Genomic DNA, 15,010 nt, shown 5'->3' on the forward strand with positions numbered 1-15,010 from the left:
GCCTGGCACATCTGTGCAGGACCTGCACCAAGAAGAAGCTGCTGAGCCTGTTACAAAGAAGAAGAAAACTCTAGCAAGCTTCTTCAAGAAGAAGACAGTGACACCTACCTCCCAGTCAGAGCAGGACAAAATTGAAGCTGAGCTGTCATCCTACTTGTTGTCGTCTGAGACAGACCCTGATACAGACCCACTGCAATGGTGGAAGGTACATGAAGCTAACTTCCCAAGACTGAGTAATCTGGCCAGGAAATATCTCTCCATTCCTGCCACAAGTGCCCCTTCGGAGAGGGTTTTCAGTACGGGGGGTAACATTGTAACATGCCAAAGAGCATGCCTCAAGCCAGAGGCAGTAGACAGGCTTGTCTTCCTCGCGAAAAACCTGTAGACAACTTCCCAGAAAGTTAAAGGGATGTTATTTTGTTTGAGAGTATTTTCATCATAAATTGTATTATCATTATTTATTATTTGTTGTTCATTTTACACGTTTTTCAGGAATGGCCTACAAGATCTTTTTTTTTCAGTTCGCTTGGACCCCTGGATAACTGCTTGCAGTTTGGTTGTGTTAATAAAGAAAATATGTATTTAAATTTTGCCCTGGTCTTTTTAATTTGTTTAGAGAAAAATAGAAAAAAAAAATCGAGGTTTAAATCGAAAATCGTCCATTAGTTAGAAAAAAATCGAGATTTTATTTTTAGGCCAAATCGCCCAGCCCTAAGATATATAATGACTAGATATCGCCTGAGCTGCGCTGTTCAGTGGAACATATGCGTCAATGGTAACAAATAAATTGCAAAAAGACACAACGTGTGAAGTTATTTCTTAATTTTGGCTAGTAGCCGTGTAATAAGCGGGATAATGTATAGAACGTCGCCGGTCATTATCGCAAAATAAGCCCCTTCACGGCGAAGCAAGACAACTCCACTTTCGCATCGGTGTCCTGTTCGCCCTTTTCCCGATAATGACCGGCGATAATTATCCCTTAGACACATATAAATGTCGGTGTTGAAAGATTAATGTTAGAAATAAAACTACCCTTTCATTGCATTTTGAGGGACTTGTGTCTCAGCAGCAGCGTAGTTTATACTTTCCTGTAGTTGGTAGCAGGCTACGGCAGCGACGGATTAGTAATTATTGAATTAGTTTTGTGCAATCTGATACCAGAGAGAAAGGATAAGGGTTACTAGAATCCGGGTTGGAGTCCCAGAGAAAGTACCAAGTTCCTTTTAGGTCGGGTTGGACTCCCGACGCGGATACCAGAGAGACTGTCGATCTGATCTTAAATACATTGCACTTTCTATTTTACTCATTTCTTTGCATACGTTTTCTTTTACTCATCTATTATTTTATTGTATAACAATGTTTATATGTGAAGCACTTTGAGTCTGCCTTGTGTATGAAAAGTGCTATATAAATAAAGTTGCCTTGCCTTGCCTAAGCAAGTGTAACGACTTCAGTATAAGGTAGTATAGTTAAGGTGCAATTTAAAATCTTACCACCATGTTTTGCCTCCCCACTTGAACGCGAACAAAAATCCAGAACATGCAGGGTTCTTCTCTTTTGAGCTTCACCATCGCTTATCAAATCTCCGCTGTATTCCACTATAAAACTCCTTTGGAGAATGAACCTATGGCAAACACCCCAGACCCTGCAAAAAAAAAGAACAAGATCATTAATTAAAACAGGAAAATTAAAACATACAATTGTCTGCCTGTCACAACAGATAAAGAATGACAATAAAACATAAATTGGCTTCCTAAGCAGTTTTGCAATTATAATCATGTTTCTTATATACAGTATAATGCTTGGGTATTGGCATCAAATACCGACATACGTAACCTCTCTTTACTGGTCAATCATTATATTAGAAATGACTGGAAGATTAATGTTTTTTATTGAATACAGAATAAATACATACAAAATAGTTATTTTGGTTAAAGTGCATATTTATGCTGTCAGATTTCACTGTGACCTTTAAAATCGGTCTTGGTTTATTCTACTATACTGTAGGACAGAAAACTCACTGAGCAAAATCACACTCTGATTTAACCAATCTACAGTACAATAATAAGTGTAACTAAAATTAACATTCTTCAGACCTGCTTATCTAATGGAGAGAGGAATTAGATATGGTATCACTTTAAGTTTAAGACACGTGTTTTGTAATTTATTATCCACCCTTTATATCCATCCATCCATCGATAGATACCATATTCCATAATTGTACCTTTTACTGCATTGATGTACTTCACCTCCAGTTTCCATGTTTTGTCAGTCTTTAAACCGACATGGTGACAAGCATCTGTGAGGGGATTGATTCTTGGTGGCATTTCAAACTGCAGAGGAATAAAAAAGTGAGATCGATTTGACTTCAGTTTTAATTAACTCATACTACATTAGATGCATTCAAAGTTGGTAGCTGAATAACACATTTACATTTGGCTAAATGTTAAGCATTTTCTACATTATTTTCTTATAACATTATATTGCTGCACACAGCTGAAACACCCTGAAAAGCCAGCACCTGTTTATTCATAGTAGATGAGTAGACAGGGCTCTGCCGCTGGGGCTCCGGCGACGGAGCCCAGGCTGCGGATGCTAATGCTAACTAGCTAACGTAACATGTGCGTTTGGCTAGCAGTCAACAAGCAGACCGTTTTAAAACATAAATAAACGGCTATATGATGCATAAAGCTCTTACTATTACCCAATATTTCAAGACAATTGTTAAATACTTACTGAACACGCCACTTGCTCCGGGTAAATCCTTAATATGCATCGAATTCGACGGTTTCACAGAGATAAAAGGCTCTTCTTCTAGGCAGAGGTTGAACCTGAAGGTGCATTTGACTTCCTGTCTGATTTCACATTAAAAGCAAACGGCCAAAGTCACAAGCCCCTTGCTAGCATTGGAAGAATGTATTATTTGGACTCTTAGAAAAATAAGAAAACAATCGGGAATATATGATTATCTTATTATTATTATGGCAAAATACCATATCTATAAATGCTAATTCACTTATAAGAAACCATGTTTTATTGCTTTTACTAGATCAAGCAATATATTCTTTCAGTCCAGCACTCAATTAATTATAAAGCAATTAAAATTCCTTCAAGTTGTATTTTGCATTTTATAAATAAAGTTTGAATAAAAATTCAATTAAAGAAGCCCTTTACTCACCGCCATTCCACCAATTGACTATAATTATGCCACAACGAGAATCCCAGCAATTAGGTGGCTTTTACTCACAGGACCAAACAGTGCCAGAAAATTGCCAGTGCTGTGTACCTTAAACGGAGCGTGCATGAGTGCTCCCCGGGCGGCGACCGAAGAGGCAGTCACGTCAGAGAGCGCGCAGGCCGCCAGCAATCAAGCGCCATGTTTAAAGCACCATTCTGCTGGCTATTGGTGCTGCTATCTATTGCGGCCGAGATGAATCCACTTGTGATGTACAACAATTGCGTCGCAAATACAAATATCCCTGATATATGTTGAAGGCTATATATTTTACAGTATTTCGTGTCATAACCATTGTTTGTATTGTAAACATGCGTGCGATATTCATAGGCAGCGTTTGACACGTTCGCCAGGGAGGGCCAACATATATTAAACGACAATGTCGGTACAGTCCATCTAAACGAAAGAAACCACACAGCGCCTAGTACTTGAAAACCTGATATTTTAATCTAGCCTCTGCCATAATACACTGCATAAAATCTAATTCTGACAACTTTGCACTGTCCCGTTGCACTGGCTCATCAACATACAGCACCAGTTATTGTGGTACGTAACTGGTATACGTGGTTGTGGGTAACTCCTAACCACTGGCGCAGGCTAATTAGGCATTCATTTTTCTTAATACGCTTTAAAACATGCAATGTACACGTGAACTTGTTTTGTGTTAAATTGAGAACTCGTTGATATCTAACTTATTTCGTGCACACAAGCACACAATTAGAACATGCCAAAGTAATCTGCCTATGGCGATAAATAACTTGTGTCTTCTCTGCACAAGTTCTTAGCACTGTAGTTGGCATCTGTTGCAAATAAACGTATCCAATAGCCTAATTGTTGATTAACACTGAAAAAAGTTCTCAGTATTTGAATACATACTTTATGGGGATCAGGAAGGGGCGGTACTTACCATATTTGGTAGTGGTGTGTGTGAACTATTAAGTGCAATACCAACCGGGATCCGTAGGGGGCGACATCATATCAATTCAATCAATTACATTTTATTTCAACCTATAGGCCTATTAATAATTAATATGTGGATTACTTACCGACAGGGCTCTAGAAGAGTCTCAAGTCTTTGCAGCTTGTCCCATTCTGGTGGTGTAAGCATAAAGAGTTTGTGCTGCTGTTACTCCAGGGTTGCTATTATTGCTGCTTGATTGCGGTTCAGACGCTTGACCATATCCACCGTCAAATTCCAACGTGTTGGAACGTCCTGGACCAGCGGCTCCTGCTGCTGTCCAAGGGCAGCTTGTTGTGCTTGAAGCTCCGTGGTGTTTGTCGGACTGTGTTTGAAGTGGCCAACAATTTTGCGAGACTTGGACAATGCTTGCACAAATCCGCTGTCAGAGAGGCTCACCGTGATGCTTCTCTGTAGGATGTGAGCTATGCAATGCATGTGCTCAAATGGCAAAAGTCTAGCCGCAGCTATCATATTTCGTGCGCTGTCGGTCCCTATCCTTCTATTTCCCACTTGCGTGCTACTGTTAGGAACTGCTCTGTCGGAGCAAAACGAAAGGAGCAGTCGTTTTGCGCTCATTGTAGTTAGCGCAAACGACTTCAGTTCCCATGTTTTAGAGATATGCTGTGATGTTACACCCAGGTAATTGTTGTTACTCACAGAGGTCCATTGGTCTCCTGTCAGGGCGACATAGTCAGCTACAGCCAAATCCCCTACAGCCAAATTCTGTTTTGTAGAGGTCGTGGATTTTTGTCATTACTGTGCCTGTTGACGGTGGCTTGTAGAATGCGTCGCGTGAAGCAACTTGTAACACTTCCGTGAGGCCCTTGTCCTCAACAATATTAATCGGCCGACAGTCTTTTTCAATCCATTTGTCAATTTTTTTGGTCGAGTTCTCCGAAATAGACTTACTTCTTAATGCACGGCCTTTGGTGAGTGTTGTCTGAAGCAAGCCCGCTGGACTTGCCCCAGAACTTGAAGCGCAGACAAACGCATGCTAAGCGCTGATATGGTACTTTAGGCTGGAAGTGCTTCGGTGAAACGAAAAACTCCTTCTTGCAGAGTGTGCAAATCACTGCTTGTTTATTAAGTGTTCCATTTATGTTTTTTTTATACTCAAACTTTCCATCCAGCGGGCCAACATCTTATTTCGGTTCTGTATCCATCTTGTGTCTCAGCCAAAACTCTAGTGCGGCGACTAGTGCAGAGCGGCCGCTAGAATTCTCTGTGTTAAATATTGGGCGGGTTATTTTGTGCATGCGTTAATGCGTTAAAAAAACGCATTAATTCCCCAAATTAATCACCCTGCATTAACGTGTTAATTTTGACAGCCCTAATATTTTTCTATTATATATATATAGATATATATAATAGAAAAAAAAAATCGACATTTGTCGATTAAATCTACAAATGTAAACGTAAAAGTGCTTTTTAAAAGTGCTGTGGGTTTATGATAGATATGCAATGTATCTTTTGGAAGACCAAGATAGACAAGAAGAGGATTTTTTCAGACGAATATGTTAGTACATATTTGTACTAGTATTTAAATAATCAAACACTTCAACATGTGATTCATACCTATGTAGAGCACCATGAATTGCCGTCTGACGCGTTGTCCCTCCCGCTTCTCGCTAGCGCCCACTGCTGGCCACGGTGTGGAGCTGGCAGTGATGGGCTTGGGCCTTCCCGTGCGCTTGCTGCCCAAGCCGGGCGTGGACTTCCGTTTCCTGGGCTGCGCGAGGTGCCAGCGCTCGGACCTGCTGTGCCTGCTGCGCAACCTCTGCCCCCAGCTGCCCGTTCATTTCCGCTTCCGCAAGGTGGCGCAGTTCAGGGCGGAGCCGGCCTCGGGGGTGGTGGCGCCGGGCCAGTGTCAGGTAAACACTAGATAATCCCCCATCCTCTGCTGGGGGCACCACCACCCTTGCATTCATCTGGGACCCAGCAGAACTTACTATGCTACAGCCGAACTTCTGGGAGGAGGCGGCACAGAGCCTGGGCCGGAAAGCGGAAACTTCAAGGGGCGGAGTTACGCTATGTTTCCTGTCTGATTACAGAGATATTCTACCGAAGAAAACTCATTTGCATGAGTGGATGACGTTTAATAAGTGCAGTTTGACAGTGGCCAGTCTCCACGGTGTTGGTTTTAAACATTTACAGACACTTTAACAGTTTACTAATGCTGGCCGAGTTCGTGTTTGTGTAGCCAATTCCGAGTGTATTACGTGTGTGTGTGTGTGTGTGTGTGTGTGTGTGTGTGTGTGTGTGTGTGTGTGTGTGTGTGTGTGTGCGCCCCTCAGGACGTGGTGCTTTCGTTCACCCCCAGCCAACTTGGTAGTTTCCGTGTGCGCCAGAAGGTGGACGTGTTGGGTCATGTGATCGACCCACGGGCCGACGATGCCGCGGAGCTCCGCCTCCGCCCGTTTCACACCCTAGTGCTGGACCTGTCCGGCATTTGCCACGCCCAGACGACCTACCAAGAACCAATGCTAAACCCTGGTCAGCACGCACATGACTTCATCCACGTTGCATAGCAGTTTCGCTTAGCAAATATCGGTATCCCTGTACGTATATCGGTATCGTTTTACGAACTATCGACATCTCTTTAAAACCATTGTATTGCTATTTGAATATTGGTAATGCTTTTTGAATATCGCCCTTTCTGTAGGAATATCGACATAACTTTATCCGAAATTTGGTACTGCTTTGCGAATATCTACATCTCTTCATGAATGTTGGTTCCATTGTTCTATAAACGTAGATATACAAATCGCTTCTTTCGGGAAATGTCTTTATTATTATGGGCTAACATGTGCTAGCATACTGTAAAAAATTTACATTTTGTTTAAATATATCATATGAAAGTAAAAATTTGTGCAACTATTCTGTTCATCGTGACATTATAGTGCCTGACCTTAATCTGGTGCTTTCCCAGGCATTACTCCACAAGTGACCAACCCTAGTGGTCGACACCCCCACGTCCTCTCCACTGAGCTGGCACGCTGTGCTGGCAGGGTGTACACCGCGGTGCTCGGGGCGGCTACAACCCATCTCCATGCCCACCGCAAGGGGAGGAAAAAAAGCCTGGGGAAGGAGGAGTTTGTTGCATTCCCTAACGATCGTGCTGCCAGTATCAGGCCTTCATCTCCACACCGAGAGTACAGGTGGGAGGGTTGAGTCAACACTCAGCACTCAGACAAGTGCGTGTGGTTTGCCACTTCTGATTGGCCCACAACTGGCCTGTTGTAGTTAACCAATAGTAAGCACGACTTTAGTTAGACTGTAGCTAGCATGACATGAATTGCCTATAGCTAGCATGCCATTAGTTAGCCCATAGCTAGCACAACTTTAGTTAGCCCATAGCTAGCATGATTTCATTCAGCTCATAGCTAGCATGGCATTACTTGCCCCAAAGCTAGCAATTTTTTTTTGTCCATAGCTAGCAGGATTTTTGTAAACCATTAGCTAGCACGACTTCAGTGAGCCAGTAGATAGCAGTATTTGAGGTAAGCTGTAGTCAGCAGCATTTGAGGTAGCCGGTAGCTAGCAGTATTTGAGGTAGCCTGTAATTAGCATGACTTCAATTAGCCAGTATCTAGCAAGACTTGAGTTACCCCATAGCTAGCGAACTCTAGTTATCAGTAGCATGTATTTCTCATTCCACGCAGGACCATCTTCACGGGCGTGAGGCGACACCGGTACGTGGACCCAGACTATACCTTCACAGAGGAAGAGGAGGAAGACAGGAAGAGACACCAGCAGGCCTACCTGGACTTCATTGGCCAGCTCAGACAGAACCGCCTGCAGAAGGTCCAGGAGAGGTACAGCCCCACTGTGTCGCCTTAGACCTGGAACTCTCACCTTCTGTTTCTTCGTGCGATTCTGCCATTTGTTTTGTTCAACAGAGTTATGTAAGATACTACTAAATTAAACAACCCTTTTTTCATAGAGTAAGCTGAGTCTTTTAGAATCTCTGTCGATTTACCTTTAGCTTGCTAACCCAGCAACCCCACAGCCTTACCTCTTGTTAGCCAGGACTGTTTGTGTAACTGTGCTGATGTGCACCCATCCCCTGTGTGTGTGTGTGTGTGTGTGTGTGTGTGTGTGTGTGTGTGTGTGTGTGTGTGTGTGTGTGTGTGTGTGTGTGTGTGTGTGTGTGTGTGTGTGTGTGTCTCCAGGCAGAGGAGAGAGGCAGTGGAAGAGGTGGACATCGGGCTTGTACCAGCTCAGGGGCTGGTGCCACCCAGACTGCTCCTTACAGACCTGGATTCCAACCAGAGCACAGTCGCCAAGCCACGCCCCCCTCGTAACCATGGCGCCCTGCTGTCTGTCACTGGGCAGAGTGGCAGTTGCCAGGTGTTGAATTTTAACGACAGCAGTTGACTCAAGAAATGTATTGCAAATAATGTCTATTTTCTCACTTTCTCTCTCTCTCTCTCTCTCTCTCTCTCTCTCTCTCTCTCTCTCTCTCTCTGCAGGTGGCGGAGCGGACAAATGCAGTTCCTTCAACCAGCCAGGAGGTGGCAGACTGTGGCAGGACTCTGTCTGCTGAGGAGCTCTATCAAGTGGTCATCAGTGAGTGGATTGGTCACTGTAGCATTATACCTGCAATAAAAAAAAACACCAACGAAACATAACCAAAATGGATTTACCCAAAATATGTACAAAACAATGTGTGCCAAAATACTAATACCCCATAAAGAATACATTTCTGTAGGCAATTTAAAAGTTTTTTTTTTTTTTAATAATCCAAGCTGCCTCAATAATTGTTTGAATGCCATTTTTACCATTTCAAATGATACAAAAGCAGTAATAGAGTCGCCGTTATTCATGTTGAAAAACAACTTCTGTCACCTCCTCCTCCAAACCCCCCCGTCCAAGGCCCCCTGGCGGTGGACTTCGGCGAGGTCTGCGTGCGCTCGGCATGCCTGCACACCCTGACCATGACCAACCGGCTGCCTGCCCACGTCTGGCTGCGGCTACGCGTGGACCCCCCCGAGCTCCAGGGCACCTCCCCGCTCTCCCACGTCCTGCCCCCCTGCTCGCACGCCACGCTGGCCCTGGTGTTCCAGAGCGCCACTCCCGGACCCTTCCACAGGTGAGACCCCCCCTCTGCCGCGTGGCCGGTGTGATGGGGGGGGGGGGGGGGGGCCCGCACGACGATGGAGGTCTGTGCGGTTTGTTTGTCACGCGGATCAACACGGGTATGACAATGTTTGAACAGTGGGGATGGGTGGTCTCGTGGCTACAGTGTTTTAGTCCCAGGCACTAAACGGTTCTGGGTTTGAAACCCTGACGGTCTGCAGGCTACCTGCATCTTTGTCTAACCCGCCTACCTGCTCCTTAATGACATGTCTCTGGGCTTACTGTGAATAACGTTGGATTAAAGCCGTAACCAACGTCTCTCGCACATGCCTCTCGAAAATCATACTTTCAAGGGCAAGTTAGCCCTTCTCCTTAGCCCTACCCCTCAATGGAACGACTATTGGGACAGCTGTACCCCTATGCGTGATCGCACAAAATTGAGGGGTAGGGCTAAGGGAAAGGGCCACGTTCCCAAGGGAAGAACCCACCTTCTAGATTTCTGGCTCTTCTATTTAACCTGTTTTAATTTGACCATGATCCCTGATGTTACAGTCAGAGTATAAACTCTTTATCCAGGGGAGATCTCTCTCTACTCGAATCCTCATCCTTTCTCAATGTTAAGCTATCGTGAAGTATTGATCTCAGACCCTGTCTGGGATCAATACTTCACGATAGGTTAATATTAATGTATGGTTATTACTATTTAGAAAGGATAACCTTTTTTTTGTCTAATATTAAACTCAGAGGTGAGCTCAACTCAGTCTCCTCCCTCCCTCAACGCCCCCCTCCCCAACGGCTCTACCCCCCCCCCCCCCCCCCCCCCCCCCCCCTCCCCACACCCCAACCCCCGCCTCCACCAGGTCGGTGTCCTACACGGTGAACAAGCACCACCTGGGCCAGGTGCAGGTCCAGGCCCGGGTGGTGGCCCCGGCGCTGGAGCTCTCCTCCACCCACCTGGTGCTGGGCTTCGCCCCCAACCCCGGGAACCAATCGGGCTACAGGGGCGCCGTGACGCTCCGCAACCGTGGCAACCGCGCGGCCGACTTCACCTGGCTGCCGGTGGTCACGGAGAGAGGGCTGCTGTTCTCGGTGCGGCCGGCCACAGGTGGGCCCTCATTACATGTATCCATGCATCCATACATTCATTCATCCATCGTTCATCCCTCATTCATCCATCATTCATCCATCCATACATTCATCCATATTTTCATCCATCGTTCATCTATCCATCCATCCTCCATGCAACATACATCCATCACTCATCTATCCGTCAATCCATCCATTTATTCATCCATCCATCAGCCACCCATCAGCCACCCATCATCCATCATCAATGAATCCATTCATCATCCATCCACCTATCATCGATCCATCCATTCATCATCCATCCTTCATCGATTATTCCATCATCCACCAATCCATCCATCCATCCATCCATCCATTATCCATCCATCCATCCATCCATCCATTATCCATTCATCATCCACCCATCCACCCACCTAGCCGTCTCTCCGTCCGTCGCTCCCCAGGCACGGTGGAGGCTGAGCGAGAGCTGGACTGCGAGGTGACCTGGGTCCCGTCCTTCTCCTCCCCCGCCGCGGGGGACTTTGACCTGCGTGTGCACGAGGGCGACACACAGCGCCTGCACTGCATGGCCAAGGTGCCCGCCCCCCGCCGCTGGCTCACGATGCCTTAGGGGTCCAGGCCACGGAGCGAGAGTGACATCACAAGCATGACGTCAGCAGCACTGCTGACATCACAGGCGCTCAAACAGAAAGCCTTTTATGGTTTGCCTAAAGACAAATGCAGGAACCAAAAACAGATTTTTTTTTTCAATGCATATCCTATCGCCACCTAAAATGTGTTGTAACATTGTATTGGAGGCTCCTGCCGGTTCTTGTCCCTATTCAAAGAATTTCTCAATAAGTAAAACAGGGGGGCCATCTAGAGCAGTGTTTCTCAACCGGTGGGTCGCGACCCAAAAGTGTGTTGTGTACTTGTTCTGAATGGGTCCAAAGAAAAGAGTGTGTGGTCAAAAAAAACGACTTATTCTATTTTTAAGGAATGTGCTTTGAATGCATAGATGGAAATATCAGTTTATTTATGTTTAAAAAAGGTCATGATGACATTGGGTATGTGTGTTTACTAACCCCTTTTGAGAAATGAATGTGCTTGGTTTGAATTGTATAAAAGCGGGTTGCGACTTAACTAGGCCAGACTAGTTAAGAACCCCTGATTTAGATGACAACCAAAACATGACAGTACGGCTGGGATGATGTGTGTGTGTGTTCCAGGTGGGCTCCCCAAGGGTCCAGCTCTCAGAGAGCCTGGTGAAGCTAGGGTCCATCCCCCTCAACATGCACACTGTCAAGACCGTCTTCCTGCATAACACCGGACACCACCCCGCCTACTTCCAGGTTAACACCTCTCTCTGTCTCTCTATGTCTCTCTTTCTCTCTTTCTATATGTCTGTATGTCTCTCTGTCTGTCCGTCGGTCTCTCTCTTTTTCTCTCTATATGTCTATGTTTCTCTATCTAGCTCTCTGTGTCTGCCAGTCTGTCTGTCTGTCTGTCTCTCTGTCTATGTTTCTCTATCTAGCTCCCTCTATTCTTTCTGTCTCGCGTTATCCCTCTTTGTCTTTCTTTCTCTCTCCTAACACATAGAGCTATTCACAAATCATACTATATTTAAGTACAGATATAGTTCAATGTGTGCTTTTGCATTCACAAACTATTTAAGTGCCAATGGAGAATTGTGCTTGCATGGTGTCTGTGTTTATGAGGTTTGTGTGTGTGTTCACAATTCTGTATGTTTGATTGGCGTGTGTGTGATTGAATGTGTGTGTGTTTGTGCATGTGTATGTGTGTCTGTCTGTGTGTGTGTGTTGGCGTGTTTGTTCGCGTGTGTGTGTTTGTGCATGCGTGTGTGTCGGTTTCCATGTATGCGTCTGTGCGTGTGTTTATGTGCGTGTGTGTGTGTGTGTGTGTGTGTGGGCTCCAGTTGCTAGACCCGTGTCCTCTCCCAGGTATGGTGCTGAGCCCATACGAGGGGGAGGTGCCGGTGGGGGGGCGGACCCCCCTGGAGGTCCACTTCCACCCAGAGGCTGTGTTGAGGTTCGACACCCGCATCAAGGTCAGAAACACACTGATGGCGCCTGAACATCACGGTTACTGCGTGTGTGTGTGTGTGTGTGTGTGTGTGTCTGAGAGAGCCAAGTAATGATACACACCCAGTTTTCAGTGTTTTAATTATGTGTGTGTGTGAGACAGATCGCCCTGAGGAACAGGAAGTCCATTGAGCTCAGGGTTGGGGGGTCGGTCGAGTCCCCGAATATTGACATTAGTGTGGTGAGTGACAGTGTCTGTGTGTCAATCTAGACATCGTTTTTTAAAACTTGTGTTACTTACTTACTTTGACATCCCGCTTCTCCCATAAGGCTGAGTTCCAGTTTGGCGGCGTCCATGTTGGCTCTGAGCACGAGGTTCCCTTCAGGCTAACAAACGGCTCCCCCGCCGCCGCCTCGGTGACGTTCCACCTATCAGAGTACTCCGACTTCACCCTGCGAGCTCCCTCCACAGGTAGCGCACACACACACACACGCATGCACATTGCACGCAAAATGCACGCACACACGCTCACAGAACGCACGCACACACACGCACGCACACCCGCAGAAAGCACGCACGCACGCACGCACGCACGCACGCACGCACGCACTCACGCACTCACTCTCATGCTCTCTCTCTCTCTCTCTCTCTCTCTCTCTCTCTCTCTCTCTCTCTCTCTCTCTCTCTCTCTCTCTCTCTCTCTCTCTCTCTCTCTCATACACTGTCACTGTCACTCTTTAAAGGGGACCTATTATGCTTTTCGACTTTTATGACCTATAAACGTTGTTATAATGATTGATAGTCCTCCTCCCCCCCTAGCCCCCCTCCTGCCAACCCAACTCCGTTGTGATTGGTTACCTTCCTTGAAGCGCGTGCGCGGGCAGATTTGACCAGGCATATGGGGGCGCGGCAGGAGTGCCTCTACGTAGATGATTTCCCGGAAATGTGAACAAGTGAATCGCAAACGTTGTCCCGAGTGTTTAGCGCTCTGCACAGCCACCTCAGACTGTCAGCAGGGAATACGTCGAAATGCATGTACGTCATTATTTGACACTTTAGTATGGTTAAACATGAATATCAATCATTATAACAACGTTTATAGGTCATAAAAGTCGAAAAAGCATATTAGGTCCCCTTTAACACACACACACACACACGCTCGAAAATAATGTGCATTTGTGTGTGTGTTGTCAGGGACCAGTCTGGGGCCAGGGGCCGATACGGTGCACCTGGAGGGCCTTCAGGCGGTGGAGTGTGGCCTGGTGTTCTCCCCCACTCAGGTGAGACCTCACTCCTCAACCCTTGAAAGCACTCAAGTACTACCACCAGTAAAAAGTACAACACTATTGTTACACACTGACTTCAGGTGTGTCATAAGACATTTAAAATATCTTATGAGGAGTGTAATAGTTAGTTAGTTAGTTAGTTAATTAAGGTTTATTTTATAGGGACAGATACAACTCATGTGGATTGTGCACTATCCAGTAGAAAGCATGGCCCTAGTGAGTGTAGTAGTTTGGGTGCGCTCGTTTCGCCACAGGTCGCCGGCTACGACTTCCTACTGCCGCTCACGGTCAACGGCGTGCGCTGGGTCTCCTGTCCCTCTGCTCCTGCCTCTCCTCCAAGGGTCTTCCATCTTCCCACGCCCCCCACCACCTCCTCCCACACCTCCCGCTCCCTGTCCGCCGGCCCCGGGGTCCTCACCTCCCGACCCACGCCCGTCGTCATGGAGACAGGGCCGCGGCGTGTGCGCGCCACAGGTGAGGTGGTCTAATTCACCGCAACAGTAAAATACATAAAACGCACACCAAGAGTATCGACACTTTTAAACTCCACCTTTAAGGTAGACTGGACCGACACGGTCTTCACGTGGTCATTGTTTGTCACTGTACTTAATGTATATTTTTGTCTATTCATAGGGTTGTTTCACTTGTACAGTCTTTGTAAAAAGCATGTGTCAGCCTATTAAATTGGCCTTCAACTAGCACACACTAAGAGCCAAGATGGCCGCGAGGAGAATTAGGATTATTAACTATCAACCTCTTGTTGTTGTGGTCCAGCCCTGTGTGCCCCTTTGGATGTGTCCCCCTCTAGCCTTGAGTTCCACCTGGAACCTTTGGCGCTGCAGTCTGTTGTGTACACACAGGTATGTCCAATATCCACCCCCTCCTTCCCTCTTTTATTTTAGATTTAAAAAAAATAATAATAATTGTGACCAAAATAAACTTTCTTCTCCAATCTTTCTCTCCCTCTGGCCCCCCCGTCTACCTACCCATATCCTCCTCCTCCTCCTCCTCCTCCTCCTCCTCCTCCTCCTCCTCCTCCTCCTCCTCCTCCTCCTCCTCCTCATCCTCCTCATCCTCTCCCATCATGAACTTCCCCTTCTCCTCCAACCCATTCTCCCCCATCTCCCCCCCCTCCTCCATCTTCTCCCCCCCCCCCCCCCAGAGCGTGGAGCTGAGGGCCTGGCGTGGTCTGAGCTCCCTGGCTGTTCGCTGGGCGTTGGACTGCAGCGCTGTACCGCTGGGGCCCGACGGAGGCCCCCCTCTGCTGGAGGTCTGGCCCCGGGGGGGCAGCATGGGACCAGACCAGAGCGTCAGCCTGGCGGTCTCCGTGAGTGACCGGGC

General features: G+C 46.6%; 1 protein-coding gene across 2 annotated transcripts in view; it reads left to right on the top strand.

Moving 5' to 3' along the window:
• LOC115541818 (cilia- and flagella-associated protein 47) overlaps window positions 1-15,010 on the top strand; it is a 59,739-nt gene that overhangs the window by 17,592 nt on the left and 27,137 nt on the right. For both annotated transcript variants that reach the window (XR_003976425.1, XM_030353683.1), the window contains exons 9-25: window positions 5,829-6,067; window positions 6,491-6,689; window positions 7,126-7,354; window positions 7,859-8,011; window positions 8,369-8,546; window positions 8,669-8,765; window positions 9,072-9,288; window positions 10,136-10,380; window positions 10,805-10,935; window positions 11,570-11,692; window positions 12,277-12,408; window positions 12,546-12,623; window positions 12,713-12,854; window positions 13,578-13,663; window positions 13,924-14,143; window positions 14,444-14,529; window positions 14,832-15,010. The exon at window positions 14,832-15,010 is cut by the window's right edge and continues 11 nt beyond it. Coding sequence is in view for 1 of the 2 variants with exons in the window: in XM_030353683.1 (XP_030209543.1) it covers window positions 5,829-6,067; window positions 6,491-6,689; window positions 7,126-7,354; window positions 7,859-8,011; window positions 8,369-8,546; window positions 8,669-8,765; window positions 9,072-9,288; window positions 10,136-10,380; window positions 10,805-10,935; window positions 11,570-11,692; window positions 12,277-12,408; window positions 12,546-12,623; window positions 12,713-12,854; window positions 13,578-13,663; window positions 13,924-14,143; window positions 14,444-14,529; window positions 14,832-15,010 (2,734 nt within the window). In the remaining variant the exon portion in view is untranslated. The remainder of the gene's footprint in view (window positions 1-5,828; window positions 6,068-6,490; window positions 6,690-7,125; window positions 7,355-7,858; window positions 8,012-8,368; window positions 8,547-8,668; window positions 8,766-9,071; window positions 9,289-10,135; window positions 10,381-10,804; window positions 10,936-11,569; window positions 11,693-12,276; window positions 12,409-12,545; window positions 12,624-12,712; window positions 12,855-13,577; window positions 13,664-13,923; window positions 14,144-14,443; window positions 14,530-14,831) is intronic.

The sequence above is a fragment of the Gadus morhua genome, chromosome 4 (assembly GCF_902167405.1).
Source record: "Gadus morhua chromosome 4, gadMor3.0, whole genome shotgun sequence".
Classification (NCBI taxonomy): Eukaryota; Metazoa; Chordata; class Actinopteri; order Gadiformes; family Gadidae; genus Gadus; species Gadus morhua.